The sequence below is a fragment of the Petaurus breviceps genome, unplaced genomic scaffold, assembly GCF_028583685.1.
Source record: "Petaurus breviceps papuanus isolate PSGF00001 unplaced genomic scaffold, PetGlider_PUasm1.0 185, whole genome shotgun sequence".
In the NCBI taxonomy this organism is placed as follows: Eukaryota; Metazoa; Chordata; class Mammalia; order Diprotodontia; family Petauridae; genus Petaurus; species Petaurus breviceps.
Genome location: NW_027185797.1, coordinates 39,336,154 through 39,350,857, shown reverse-complemented (window position 1 = coordinate 39,350,857; position 14,704 = coordinate 39,336,154). Strand labels below are relative to the sequence as shown.

The following is a 14,704-nucleotide window of genomic DNA, read 5'->3' as shown; positions in this document are numbered from 1 at the left end:
TAAGGCACCTGGGAAGGGGGCACGCAAAGGAAGGCAGCTCTGAGCTCAGGGCTGTTCCTCTGCCAATTGCTCCCATGTCTATAGGGAGACAGCTTCCTGCAGAGGGAGAATTTGGGGTGTGCTGAAGAGAGGCTGGCTTTGGAGCCAGGAACCTGGGCTCCAACCCCAGGTCTGTTATTTCTTTTTCAATTGACCTTGTTCGAGTCACTTGGTCCCTGGGAGCCTCTGTTTTTCTCATCAGGAAAATAAGGGGGTGCATTAGATGATGGAGAAGGCCCTCCCAGATGGAGATCCAGGATTCTCTGACCTCTCACAGCTCTGAGTCTTCTGGTGCCTGGTCTGGGAAGGGCCCACAGGGACCATCAGGCAAAGATGGAGAGAGCTCAGGTGCTGGAACAGAAGTCACTGCCTGAACAATCTCGTCATCTCTTTGAGCCTCCATTTTCTCCTTTGTAAAGTGGGGTGTGAGGATCCTGGGGGACATCGTGCACTTGGTGACAGGGGCCTAGCAGCCAGCTAGTCCTATTCCCCCATTTTATAGATGGGGAAACTGAGGTACAGAAGAGGTAATTGTCAGCATATGGAGAGGAGACAAGACCGAGATTCATAACATGTGCATTAACTACTTCCTGGAACCACAGTTAGATAGGAGCTGAGTAAATTAAGGGGGTAACTGGGGAATAGAGGATGGTGGGAGCCATTCTGGCTTCTCTTTCTTTTTCTCAAAGAGCCCTGGGGCAGTCAGCCTAGTGGGGCCCAGGGCGCTCTTCTCAACTTTTAAATGCAGATAATAAAATTCATAGGAATTCAAAGGAAGAAATTCTACTGAAATACAGTTAACACTTTTTAAAAGGAAATTCACAGGTCCCAGGTTAAAGACTCCTGAATTAGAATGAGATGATTGATGAGAGGCTGGGAGGAGCCTCAGTGGATGGGGAGTATACTGGGCCTGAGACACTTACTAGCTGTGTGACCCTGGACAAGTTACTTAACCGCTATCTGCCTCAGTTTCCTGAATTGTAAAATTCAAAGAATAATAGCCCCTACCTCCCAAGGTTGTTGAAAGGATAAAATTAGATAATATGGTATTTAACAGTGCTTGAGAATAACAATAATAATAACAAGGATAATAACAGCATTTATATAGCACCTGCCATGTGCCAGGCATGGAGCAGGCACTTCACAAATGCTTGACTCCACCCCCACCTTAGTCACTAGTTGTGCATGTCCCAGGACCTGTCTGGGGGAGGGGCTGGTCCAGGACACAGAACTCCAGCCCCTGGCCCTCCTGCTCCCCTTTCTTATTAGCACAACTCTAGAATCAGGGGGCATCTCCCTCCCCTGGTGTCAGGGACCATTGCTATGCGTCTGTAATGGAAGTGTTTGGGCTTTGGAGGACATGACCTGGTGAAGACACAGGCCAGTCCCTCACACAGCTCTCTCTTCTTTTCCTCTCTACAGAAACAGCATCCAAACCTAACATCTCTGCCAGTGGTGCCAATGTCATGGAGAATAGCACTGTGGTCTTCACATGTGTCACAGAACATACAGGGATGAACATTCTGTGGTTCTTCAATAATGCACCCCTGTCACTCAATGAGAGGAAGAATCTGTCTGAAAATAACCAGAACCTCACCATAGAGAATGTGACGAGGGAGGACGCTGGGTCCTATCAATGTGAAATCCAGAATCTAGTCAGTGCCAACAGAAGTGACCCCCTTAACCTGACTGTGAACTGTGAGTGACTGAGTCCCCTCCCTCTCCAGTCCTTTTCCCAACAATGGCTCTCATCTCATCTCTCTTTCTCCTTTTCACAGATGGACCAGACAATGTCATGTTTTCTCCAAGCCCTGTAGGAGACGAGATTGAGGTCACACTCAACAACCCACTGATCTTAGTGTGTCAGGCTGAGTCGTACCCACCTGCACAGTATGAATGGCAAGTCAATGGCACTGTAAACTCTAATAGCACGTTCACCATCAACAATGTATCTTGGGAAGATTCAGGAAAGTACACATGTTTGGCCTGGAACAACATCACCAACATAGCAGTCTCTAAGGACATCACAATCAGGGTGGTCGGTAAGTGGTCTCTCCTTTCCCTGAGAGTGAGCTTTTTGGCTTGACCAAAGGTGGGATTCCAGGAGTAGGTGCTGAGGCCCATTAAGGACAGTTTTCATGGTGAACTGAGAGGACACGTAAAGAAAGAATCTGATTCTGGGAAATGTGGCCAGACTTGTAGTGAATGTCAGCCCATTTATCACTTTATCTCTGGTAAAAATGTAGACCAGCCTCCCTGTCTCCTCAAATCACCTTAGAAACTGTCATGTATAATACAAGTTCATTTATCATTCAATAAGCATTTAGGTGAAGACCTTCTGCAGAACACTGTGACAGGCACAGAGGGAAAAACAAGCTTCAGCTAAGACTCCATTCCTATTTTCAGGGACCTTACAATCTAGTAGAAGGATCAGACCCCAAACACAGCTCACTGATCCACAATATTACATGATACACATACTTAGACTATGGCTACAAAATAAAGTATTGTAGGAGACCTGGGGGGAAAAGACCATTCCACATTGGGGGTTGGCCGAAATCAGGTCAGTTTCCATAGAAGAGCTATCACTTAAATTTTGTTTTAAAGGATGGGGGTAGTTTAACAGGTCAAAGGAGAAAATATTTTACTTCTATGGAGAAATAGCCTGAGTCAAGGTTCAGAGGGTGGAAACTATAATATGTGTCTGAGAGCAGAATGTAGACCAATGCAGCCTAAGCAGATAATGCATGGCTAGGAGAAGTATTAGAAACTGCTGCTGCCGCCATTTTGTGAAAAGCATTGAATGCCAGGCTCAGAAGATCAAAGGTTACTCAGCAGGTAAAAAGGAGTCCCTGAAACCTAATTAGCAGAGAAGAAGAGATGGTCACACACATATCTGGCTGGTATATGTCATTCATCAATACTGGGTAGACCAGTAAGATTGAACCTGATATTCAAGGGTCAGGGTTTGCTTAATGTGACCACTGTCTCATCTCTCATTCATCTGTGAGTTGGTCCAAACAACCTGGATGTGCAAAAATCTGGGGAATCTAAAGTTCCTTTTCAGTCTGTCAATTCCAGGCAAAACTGGCCTCAGCTCCTACCTAGTTAAGGAGGTGAGATATAGGAAATAGAGCTGTAAGTGGTCAGGAGTCATTATACAAATGCATTTGTAGAATATTTTGTCATTGAGAGACCAGGCAAGGTAGCAGAAGGAAGAGGAGAAAGAAGCTCTCCAGCCCAGCTCTCCATCACAACAACTCCAACAAAGGTCTCAATAGAACAAAAGACTTGGAGGAAATCAAGAGGTTGATTTTTCCTGCCTGGATCAGCAAAGTTACAAAGACCAAAGTCTGGGCACATGGACTAACCAGGAAGGTGACAAGACTATACTTTAAGGTTTACAAGGCACTTAACCTTCATAAGAAACCTGGGAGAGCAATGCTATTATTATCCCCATTTTACAAATGAGAAAACTGAGACGAACAGGAATTAAATACCTTGTCCAGGATCACACAGTTGGGAAGTATCTGAGGCTGGATTTGAATTTAGGGCTTCTTGACTCCAGGTCCAATATTTGATTCAGTCTGCCTTCCTAACTATGGAGAAAAGAGTTAAAAGGAGAATTGACAACTTAGTACAAGAGATTCAAAAGTTACTCAAGCAACAGACTCCCTGAAAATTAGAATGAACTGAACAGAAATTAATAAACCCATGAGACAGCAAGAAATATTAAAGCAAAGTACAAATACTAAAAAAGATGATGGTGATGGTGATATAAGGCATCTCAAAGCAAAAAAAAAAAAAAAAACTTGCCTGGAAAACAGATTAAGGAGAAATCTGAAAGAACCAACCAAAAAAAAAAGGATTTGGACATGGAATTTTAAGAAATTATGAAAGAAAACTGTCCAGAATCGTTAGAACCAGAAGGCAAAGTGAAAATAGAAAAAAAAAAATCTCCTCCTGAAAAAAAAAATCCTAAATGAAAATTCCAAGGAACATTATAGCCAAAATCCTGAATTAATGGTCAAAGGAAAAAATACTGTGACAATTTTAAAAGAAAGCATTCAAGTACCAAGGAGTCACAGTAAGGATCACACAAAATTTAGCAACTATCACTATAAAGGAGTGGAAATGTTGGAATATGACATTACAAAAGGCAAAATTACAGGCTTACAATCAAGAATAATATACCCAACAAAACTAAGTATAATCCTGCAGTGGGGGAAATAGACCTTTAATGAATCAGAAGTCTTTCAAACATTCCCCTCTCTCACTTCCCCTTCTTAAGGGAAAGAGTGAGGAATGAGAGGAGAAAGTATTAGACAACAAGATGAAGGAAAACAAACAGTGATTTTAACTGTAAATGTAAACTTTATTAATTCACCCATAAAACAGAAGAGGTTAGCAGAGAAGATTAGGAAGCAAAAAACAAACAACATGTATTCTATAAGGAACACATCTTAAATATAAAGATTCACAGATTTAAAATTAAGGGTCAAGGGTCTAAAGCAAAATCTATTATGCTTCAGCTGACCTCAAAAAAGCACAGTAGTAATTATGACCTGAGACAAGCTAACAGCAAAAATGGACTTGACTAAAAGAAAAAGCAGGAAAACTGAATTATGCTGAAAGGTACCATAGACAATGAATTATCGTATCAATATAATAATGAATTTGTATCAAGCTTGCATAACATCTAAATACTTAAAGGAAAAGCTGATAACGATGACTTTGCTGATTAGTGAATAGGAAAAAAAAGGAATATACATATTTCTCAGCTGTGTGTGTGACTTTTATAAAAACTGATCATTCCTTAAGGCATTAAAAACCTCACAAATGCTAAAAAGAGAAATATTAAATACATCTTATACTGATCACAATCCAGTAAAAAATATATTTCATAAAGAACCTTGGAGGAAAAGATTGAAAATTATTAACAAAGTAAGGGAACCCCTTTCCATTAGCAACCCTTAGCCCCTCCTATAGCAGATGGTAATCATTACCATCGGTGACAATGCATGGAGCACTTGAAATAAAAGGTAAAGGACACAAATTGGAAGAAAGACTAGAAGCAGGAAGACCAGTAAGGAGGCTATTGAAAAAATTCAGATGGAAAATGATGAGGGCTTGAATTTGGTCATGGTGGTGGTGAGGGAGAAAAAGTAAGTTCACAGGATGTAAAGCTGGGATGCATATTACAATTAGATCATCTGGTGCACACTGCATTGTTTTATTGATTGGGAAATCAATGTTCACAGAAGAGAAAGGACTTGACCAAGATCCCACAGTGAGCAAGTGACGGGGTCAGGATTCTAATCCAGGTTTCCATATTCCAAACCCAGAGCTCTTTCTGTTCCAGTGCACTGCCTTTCAAGGTTGGATGTCAGAGACACTCCTTTAAAGGTTCTTGAGGCAAAAAGTGATATTGTCGGGATGGTATTTTTAAAAGATTACATTTGGACAGTGGTATAAAGGATGAATTAAAAACGTCAGAGACCAGAAGCAGGAACACTGGTCAGAAAACTACTGCCATAATCTGGAAGAGCAGAGATGAGGGGGTCTGGAGTAGAAGCTGAGAGGAGGGGGGAGATGTGAGAGACACTGTCCAAGCAGAATCAACACAAACAACCATGACATTAGAGAGAATATCACAGCAATTTACTAGATGTGAGATCTGAAAGACATAGAAAGTCAAAGATGTTTGCCAGTTTGAACCTGGGTGACTGGGAGGTGGGTGGCACCATCAACAGAAATAGAGAAGGGCAGTGGGTACAATGTGGAAAGGAAATTATGAGTTCAGAAGCTGGATGTGGAGAGTTTGAAGTGCTTGCCCAAAGTTCAGGTGTTTCCAAATGTTTGCTGGACTCCCTGCAATGTGATCTTGCCAAGGAGATTCCCAGGTTTTGAGGAATAAAGGTCAAGTTGGTTTCATTGATCAACAAGCATATATTATTTCCAGAGGGCCAGGTACTGTGCACAAGTGTAGGTACTACATATTGGAGACCAATGAAAAACAATCAAGGTTCTTTTTCTCTTCCCTGTCCACAGCACAAGCGTCTCCAGGAGGAGGGAATGGCTCCTCACTCTCTGGAGGGGCCATCGCTGGCATTGTGATTGGAGTCCTAGCTGGAGTGGCACTCATTGGGGCCCTCATCTATTTCCTGTTCTTCAGAAAGACTGGAGGGTAGAATGATCTTCCTCTGCTTTTCCTCCCTCCCTAGTCTGTCTCCCTGAAAAGGGCAGAGAGACCAAGATGCTCCTCTGTACCCCCTTCTGGATCTAGTCTACCTCTCTTTCACAAACTCCTACTTTTCAGCACTAATTCCCTTGGGTGGCCTCCTTCTCTGGGCTTTCATCCTTCCCCATCCCTCGCACTTAATTGCCTCATGGAAACAGGTGTTCACTTCCCTATTGGGGTGGGGACTAGACACGACCATTTTTCTCAGATACTCATACAAAGGGACTGAGGTCCAAGAATGCAGAGTTAAAGAGATGAAGGAGCAGCAGGGAGAAAGGGGATAGGTTACTACTCACAACCTAGTGAGGAAAAAGACCACTGAAGCAGATCCAGACTGCATAGATGGGCTGAGTATGAAAATCATAGGACCTTGGGGTTAAGGAACTAACAGTGAGGTGTTTGTACTTCAGGGATAAGCCCTGACACCCTGCAGAGGCCTGGGGAGGAGTCAAGAAATCTAAGGGGATCCAAAGACTAGTCTATGCTCCAAATGTCCCTTCTGGCTCAAGGGGCTCAGTTGCTCTGAAGGAGATCTCAGTCACATCATGTCTGATATTTATTCAGGGCCAGCGAACATCATCTTATTGAGCACAAATCCTCAGCACCCAACCACAGTAAGTAAAAGCACTGATCAGCGGCCAATAGGTTCTCCCGGGGGCCCCCTTGACCTGAAAGATTCCTCCAGCCTCCAGTCCTGAGCCTTCCCCCATTGTGGGACTTCTCTCTTCCCACAGCCAGATCCCTCCTGATCTAAATTGCAAAAGGGGCCTGAGAGTGTCCCCTCCCAGCCCTGAAGAGGGAGACCCTGACACTCCTCTGAGCCACAGGCTAGCTGAGCATTCATCCCAAGCTGGCCAAGTCAGGCCTGCAGCCCAGGGACCTGTTTCCAGGAGCCATGCCCATTCCCTTGTTCATGGCACTGCACGTGGGATGTGGGTGTCTTCCTTTGGTGGGCTTTCCTATGGGTGTTCTGGGATCCTTCTGCCCCTCCTTGACTGGAAATTGCTACTGAGGAATCTATCTAGAAGGACATCAGAATCACTTTGAGAGTTTTTTGGAGTGGGGAAAATCTGAAAGGGCTAACTTAAGAACCTCTCCATGCCAATCCTCTGATGCTAAGGCTGCTGGTCCAAGGCTCTGAACACTGAGGAAGCATTTCCTTCTGAGGTTGGTGGTCACTCTGCAATCTTTGGGTCCCTCCAACAGCCTTCTCCTTCTCCCACTTTTTCTTTCCCTGGGAAGATGGTGAGAGTCCTGGGCCATAGCAAGAATGAGGAAGAGGGTGAGGTGGGTACCCTCTGCTCACTGTTCAGGACAGACCTGCTGCTGATTTCTAACTGCTGTCTCTCTGCTTCCCCAGGGCAAACCTCTTCTGACAGCTCACCTAACAGGGTAAGCTTTATCCCTTCCCATCAGGGGATGAATCTATCGATACAAACTGGGTAGAGAGAAATTAGATGGTAATCATGATAAGATCTTAAAATCTATCTCATTTGGCTCCAAAGAATGAGCTTTACCCTCATTTGGCTGGTGAGGAAACTGAGGCTGATCAGAAGCAGGGCTGGGACTCACACTGGGTCCCCTCCCCCCTCACTGACCCCCTTCTTATCACTCCCCACCTGCATTCATTCCTTAAGAGGCTGCTTCTCTAGCTGACCTGGGTCACACAGGTGCATTCCCCTCCATCCCAAAACCACTGTCTCAACCACTAGCAAAATAAGAACCCACTGGTCAGTTAGAGCTGACTCTTCATGACCCCACAGACCGTAACACACCACTACTGCCCATGGGGCTTTCTGGACAAACATACTGCTGTGGTTTGCTGTCTCCTTCTCTGGTGAGTTAAGGCAAACAGGTTAAATGAAGTACTGGGGTCACACAGCTAGTAGGTGTCTGAGGCCAGATCTGAACTGGGGTCTTCTGACTCCAGGCCTGACATGCCACCTAGTTGACTCTTGGTCCTTCGAGGTCTGTACAAGGGACACAAAAATAGGGCGTAGACCTTGCCCCCTCCAGGAGTTTGTCCAAAACAAGAGGATTCAGAGGGGAAATGGAACTGAGACAAACAGGATGGTTGAGAATCACAAAAGGAATTTTTTGTCTTTCATAAAAGGAAAGGTACCTCCCTTAACAACCAAGAATGATTTAAAAGTTGAGTGGGCCACCTCAGGAGGTGGTGTGCTCCCTTTTACCGGAAGTCTTCAAGTATAGCCTGGAAGGCCACCAGCTAGGAAGTGGCTTGGGCGGGGTGTGGGGGGAGGGGGCGGGGTCCTGTCCTCCAGGTACAACTTACACTAGATGCGGTCCTTTCCAACCCAGAGAGTCTGTGGATCTCACATTCCCTGAGTTGGAAGGGCTCTGAGGGGCAATACTTTCCTCCTCTGTTCAGTGTTCCTTGCACTGATCCCACTCTGTGCCTTGCAGGCTGAGGAAGTATCCTATGCCTCCGTGAACTTCAATGCCCAGAAACCACCTGCCAAGGTTCAGTCCCCACCACCCACGGACACTGTTTATTCCGAAATCAAAAAGAAATGACCCAGTCGTTCTTGCTCTCTGCCCTGCGGACAGACGTATTTATTGTGATCTTCCCCCAGCTTCCTCAAACTCTGAGATGCCAGCCTTGAGCAGCCCAGCTCCGCCACATTCCCACCAATCTCAGGGAAGGAGGAGAGAGGCCCTCCCTTCACGTCCTGGAGGCTATCCAGGCGAGCCCCTCCCCTCCATTGTCTACAGACGGCAGGGACACACCGGGTGCTTCTCAGAAGCTCACCTTCCCTCTCTCCTCCAAAGTTAGCACCGTGTTCCTGGGAGAGGGCAGCCACCAAGACATCTCATCCCTGGCACTCTTCAATCACACACCTGCTCAAAGAACAATCATGCCTGCCCTTAGCTCAGCCAGTTTGGACAATGTGAATTGGGGCTGCTGCCCCCGACCAGAAGTCAGCAACCGAAGGAACAGCTGTTGTATTTGGACTCAGGACTGGATGGATATAAAGCTAGGCTCTGCAGTTTACACTTCTCCCTTCTGCCTCAGTTTCCCCCTTTGTAAAATGAGGAGGTTGGATTGATGATCTCTAAGGACTCTTATAGTTCCAAACTCTGTGACCCTGTGCCAGCATCTGACACAGTTTCTGCAAAGTGGAACAGTGGGACCCACCATCAGCCCACCAACAGGTTTTCCATTTTCTATCTGGACTTTGCTGTCCCTGCCCTTCCCTCCCTATGCCCATCCTTATTCCCTGGGGGGAGGGAGGTGGGGGGAGGGGGGGGACAAGATCTCAGGGACTATCTTCAGCAGGCACTTTACTACCCAGTCAACCCAGGGAGGGGAATGTTCCCTGCCTTAATGCACAATCCACTTTGCTGAGCACTGCCAGAAAGTTGTTAGCCAGGGCCCTAAGGGAATTCCCTAATGGAAAAGGCAAAAATCCAAACAGCAGGGCTTTCAGAATCATTACCATCTCTGTTCAGGGAAGCTGCCCAGAGAGATAAGAGGGACCAGATTCAAGAATGAGTCAGTATCCTCTTCCAGAAAAATTCTGTGGGGGGCTGGGCAGTGGAATCCAAAGTGGCCCAGAAAAACCTTGGCCTCTGGCTGTGAATGTTGGGACCAAGTAAATACCAGGCTGTTATCTTTCCCTTTTCTGGGTCCTTTCAGTCCAAGAGGGATGGGAATAGGGGCTGGTCCAATTCTGCTGTTCATTCTTTTACTTACCTGCCTTATCTAATCTGCTTGCCTAGTGCAGAACTTTCCAATCCACTTGATGCTATCTTTCCCTAGTCCCTGTAGCTTCCCAGGGATTCGGTCAAGGTCTACAGAAAGGCATGGGGAGGAAGGGGAGAGTATCTTCTCAAAGCTGGGGAGAGGGTCCCGGCAGTCACTGAAGACATCAGTTAGCTAGCTCCACGGTGCCCATACCTCATCCTCCCCCAACCAGCATGCACACAACCTCTGCATCCTCTCTCAGGAAACAATGGCCTCCAACTGAGGGGCATTGTGTGGGTGGGTTTGGTCCCCTGGAGCATTGGGAACTCCCCCAGGAGCCATGTTTACGTGACCACTAACATATTCAGCACAGACACAGGTGCTGAGGTCCCCAGGGGAGAATGGAGGGTGCAACCCACCAACCTATCTTGCCTTGTCCAGCCACTGGGGATCTTTCTCTGGGGGCTTCACCCATCACAAATGGCTCTATAAGCCCCCCTGCCCAACTAGAATCATAGAATAATGTCAGAATGGTGAGAGATCCCAGAACTCAGCTAGTTCAGTTCTAACTAGAGAAGCAGACCAGGGGGAATGGAGGAGAAGGGTGAGCTGAATTCTATCCAGCCTTCTACAGAGTTGGCAGGAAGGTTTTCTGTCCAATGCTTGACTTCACCCTGAACCTGAGGGATCTCTCTTCATAGAGAAAATCCATGTAGGGAGGTCTCAGTGATGAAACACCTCTTCCATAACTCACTCACCAAGATACAAAGACTGTATATACCCTCTCTTGCCAGATCCAGACTGGGGTATTTAACTTCTCTCTCTCTCTCTCTCTCTCTCTCTCTCTCTCTCTCTCTCTCTCTGCTGATGACGGTTTGTAAAGTTGATTTGCTATCTATTTATAATAAAAACTATATCATTCAAACATGAATGTGCTTCCTCAAGTTTCTGGGGATCCCTCTTGATGACTGCCCTTGGTTGAAAGAGAAATTTGTCAAGATTTCTCAGAACAGCCAAATGGCTGCTTCTCATTTTATAGACATTTGGCCTAGTAACTAAAGGGCTGCCAGGTCACATTTGCATTTCTACTCTGAGAAGGTGTCTGCTAAAGCTACATAACAAGTCTTTAAATTGACCCCTTCTTCAGTCTCACCAGAATTTCCCAAGTCCCTCTGGAAGGGAGGGCGGCCCTAGGTGAAGCAGCTCACCAATCCCCTCCCTATTCCCAAACACCCCCACACCCCACAACGGCAGATAGCACATCTCACACAGGTGAGCATATTTAGCAATACAGAAATCTGTCATGGGGGTCTCCACAAAGCAGAACCAGGATGATTCTCTTGACTGATCACAGACTATTTAAAGAACAGCTTTTTTCAGGCGCCCACAGTATTTGACCCCATCATACTTTCCTCTCAAATCATCCCTATGCTAGACCTTGGAACCACAGACTGGCAAGAGTCAGAAGGGACCTTGGAAGAACTCTTGTTTGAAGCATCCCTAGATACCCTCTCTAACACCCTCCACAATCAGCCAACCAGCCTCTGTGATTCTAGCCACTATAATCCGCTTCCCAAGGCTTTCTACCAACTAATCTGACTTTCCTTGACAGATCTGAAATCCTTGTGAGTCGGAAATGTCTCACTGATTGCATTTGTATGCCCAGCCCCTAACACAGTGTCTGACACATGGGTACCACTTAGTAAATATTAAATATTTAATAAATAAATAAAATATAAAATGAATGAATATTAGTTGATTAACAGCTTTCTTTCTTAAGAGTTGTTCTCCATGGCAGATAATCATTCAGAGAGCTTTGCTGATACTTCCGTTAATAAAGAAGTCATTTTATGTCCAATATCCTTTGACCCAGGAATTCCAACTGCAAAGCACATACCCCAAGGAGGCCAAAGACAGGAAGAAAGACCCTATAAATACCAGCATATTCCCAGCAGAACTTGTTGTGCTAGCAAAGAACTGGGAACAATGGAGGTGGTCCCCATCAGCTGGGGAATAACCTAGACAACCCAGAACAGAGATATCAGACTCAAAGCCAGGGTCCTGAGTGTGGCAGGAAGCAGATTAAATTATAATTTGGAAATGTTCAACAAAATAAACAAAAAATATGGTACAACATAGATAATGCTGATTTGTGGTTTTCTGAGCCAATAGGTGCCCACCTCCCAGGCCCAGGCATCCATTTCTATTAGAGTTTGACACCACTGGCATGGAGGGGAGAGTTCTGGACCTGGAGTCAGGAAGACCTGAGTTGCATCCTGCCTCAGATACTTACTGACTGTGTGACCCTGGGCAAGTCACTAGCCTTAGTCATACTCAGTTTTCTCATCCATAAAACAGGGACAATAACGGCCCCAAAGGGACAGGGTAGGGATATAATGAGATAATCAATAGAAAAGGTTTTTCAAACCTTAAAGCACTATATAAATATTAGCTATTACTATTGAATAACTATTATCAACCATTAGATTATGGTAGATGAATGTAATGGAATGTTGTTGTACCATAAGAAATAGTGAAAATGAAAAATTCAGAGATACTGGAAAGGCTTATTCATTGCTACAGAGGCCTAGAGTAATGGAATCAGAAGACAAAAAAGTGAAAATGAACACTGTGTAATTATAATTACCAAACTTGGCATCCAGGGAAGAGTAGTAGGTCAGTCCAAAAGTGTTAAGTGCCTACTATGTGCACCATACTGTACCAAGGGCTGGGGATAAAAAAGAGGTAAAGACAATCCCTTTTCAATCAGGTGGAGAAGACAACAAGGAAAAAATTTTGTACAAACAAGTCATATACAGGAATAAACAAAGACTACTGAACAAAAGGAAGGCACTAGAATTAAGAGGGGTTGGAGCAGGTGTCCAGTGAAACCCAAGGTTTTAGTCGGGACTGAAAGAAAGCCAGAGAGGTCAGTAATCAGATTGGAGGAAGGGAAGGAGTTCCAGGTATGGGGGACACAAGAAGAGAAGGCTGGGACCTGGAAATGGGCATCTTTATGGCAGAACAGTCAGGAGGCCAGTGTCAGTGGCTAGGAGAGCACAGAGTAGGGCAGAAGGTGTAAAGAGACTGGAATGATGGGGGAGGGGTATAGGTGATAGGGACCTCATGGAATTTGGTTGGTTGTTTTCCTCTGAGCATCAGAAAGGACCAAAATGACATCACTACATCAGGTCAAGGTCTGTTGTGTCCAACTGTGGCTGATCAGCCCTGATACTAACTCAGAAGATTCTACCACAAATAGACCATATGAACATTTGGAGCAGAGATGGCTCTAACTTTGGGCATCTCATGTTTTTTTTGAGCTACTACAATTCTGATTTGTTCATAGAGCCAGCCCAGCACCTTCTCTGATGTGGGCATGTCGTGCTGGGCAGTCCTGGACCAGTGTGTGCCATATATTACAATTGATTCCAAAATTCTTCAAAGACACCTTGAGAGTGCCCTTGTATTGTTTCCCCTGTGATCATTTGCCTTGTGTGAGTTCTCTGTAAAGTAGTCTTTTAGGCAGAGGGTCATTTGGCACCCAAACAAAGTGGCTGGCACAACGGGGTTGTGCTCTCTACAGTAGGGTTTGAATGCTTGGCAGCTCAGCTGGAGAAAGGATGCCCATCAGTTGGGGAATGGCTGAACAAGTTGAGGTACAAGATGGTGATGAATACTATAAGAAATGATGAGCTCTGGAGCGGCCAGGTAGCACAGCGAGTAAGAGCACCGGCTCCAGTGTTGAGAAGACCTGGAGATCGAATCCCGGGCTCACACACTTAGCACCCACCCAGAAACACCTGGCCATGTAACCTTGAGCAAGTTACTTAACCCCAATTGCTTAGGGGCGGCCAGGTGGCTCAGTGAGTAAGAGTACCAGCTCCAGTGTCGGGATGACCTGGATCAAATCCGGGCTCAGACACTCAGCACCACACCCAGAAATAACTGGCCGTGTAACCTTGAGCAAGTTACTTAACCCCCCTTTTTTAAAGAAAAAAAAAGAAATGATGAGCTCAAGGGTTTTAGAAAAGCATGATAGACTTGCATGAAATAATAAAGGGAAAAATGAGCAGAACCAAGAGAATGCTGTATACAGTAACAGCAATGGTGTTTCAAGAACAACTTGCAGTAAATAAATCATTTTGACTATTATAAATATCCAAATTAATTACCAGCGACTACAAAGGAAGATGCTATCTATATCCAGAGAAAAAACTGATAAAGAGAAGTGTGTATAGAATGATTTTGCATACACATACACACACACACACATATATATATTTGTGTCTAATGGTAGCCATCTCTAAGGCAAGGGGGGAGGGGAAAAAGGGGGGGGGAAGAAATTTACATGATAATTTTATTAAAACTTTAAAAGGAATATCAAGTTGTACGTAAGAGATTTACAATTTCATGTGCAATCATTTTTATTATACTGTTATGTTATTATACTATGTTATGTGTGCTTTGTTTCCTATTTTAAAAATAAAATGAATAAAAATTTAAAATATAATGTCATAGCCCAAAAAAAGAGGGGTCTCAATGAACTGGATCTGCACTTTAGGAATATTACACTTACAATTGAATGGAGAATGGATTGGAGTGTGAAAAGACTTGAGGCAGGCAGACTCTTTTCAGAGAAAAGGGAAGATGGGTATGGAACACTGCATTACACTGTCTGATAACTCAATATGTTGGTTATCTTATTGAATTTCTTT

At 44.7% G+C, this 14,704-nt stretch overlaps 1 protein-coding gene across 2 annotated transcripts; it reads left to right on the top strand.

Annotated features, from left to right (window-relative positions):
• Window positions 1-1,094: 1,094 nt before the first annotated feature.
• LOC138161928 (carcinoembryonic antigen-related cell adhesion molecule 1-like) lies at window positions 1,095-10,917 on the top strand. Of its 2 annotated transcripts, none has more exons than XM_069089017.1 (6): window positions 1,095-1,737; window positions 1,818-2,081; window positions 6,091-6,226; window positions 6,845-6,894; window positions 7,641-7,672; window positions 8,670-8,826. In XM_069089017.1, the coding sequence occupies exons 1-6, from the start codon at window positions 1,506-1,508 to the stop codon at window positions 8,682-8,684; spliced, it is 729 nt and encodes a 242-aa protein (XP_068945118.1). In that variant the 5' UTR covers window positions 1,095-1,505; the 3' UTR covers window positions 8,685-8,826. The 2 variants fall into 2 exon arrangements, with proteins under 2 accessions (XP_068945118.1, XP_068945117.1); XM_069089016.1 differs by having other exon boundaries at window positions 1,096-1,737; window positions 8,705-10,917.
• Window positions 10,918-14,704: the final 3,787 nt, after the last annotated feature.

Coding starts and splice junctions, on each gene's coding strand:
- LOC138161928 (XM_069089016.1), top strand. CDS start 1,506: ATGGAGAATAGCACTGTGGTCTTCACATGTGTCACAGAACATACAGGG. Junction 1,738..1,817: donor CCTTAACCTGACTGTGAACT/GTGAGTGACTGA, acceptor TCCTTTTCACAG/ATGGACCAGACAATGTCATG. Junction 6,227..6,844: donor TTCTTCAGAAAGACTGGAGG/GTAGAATGATCT, acceptor ATATTTATTCAG/GGCCAGCGAACATCATCTTA.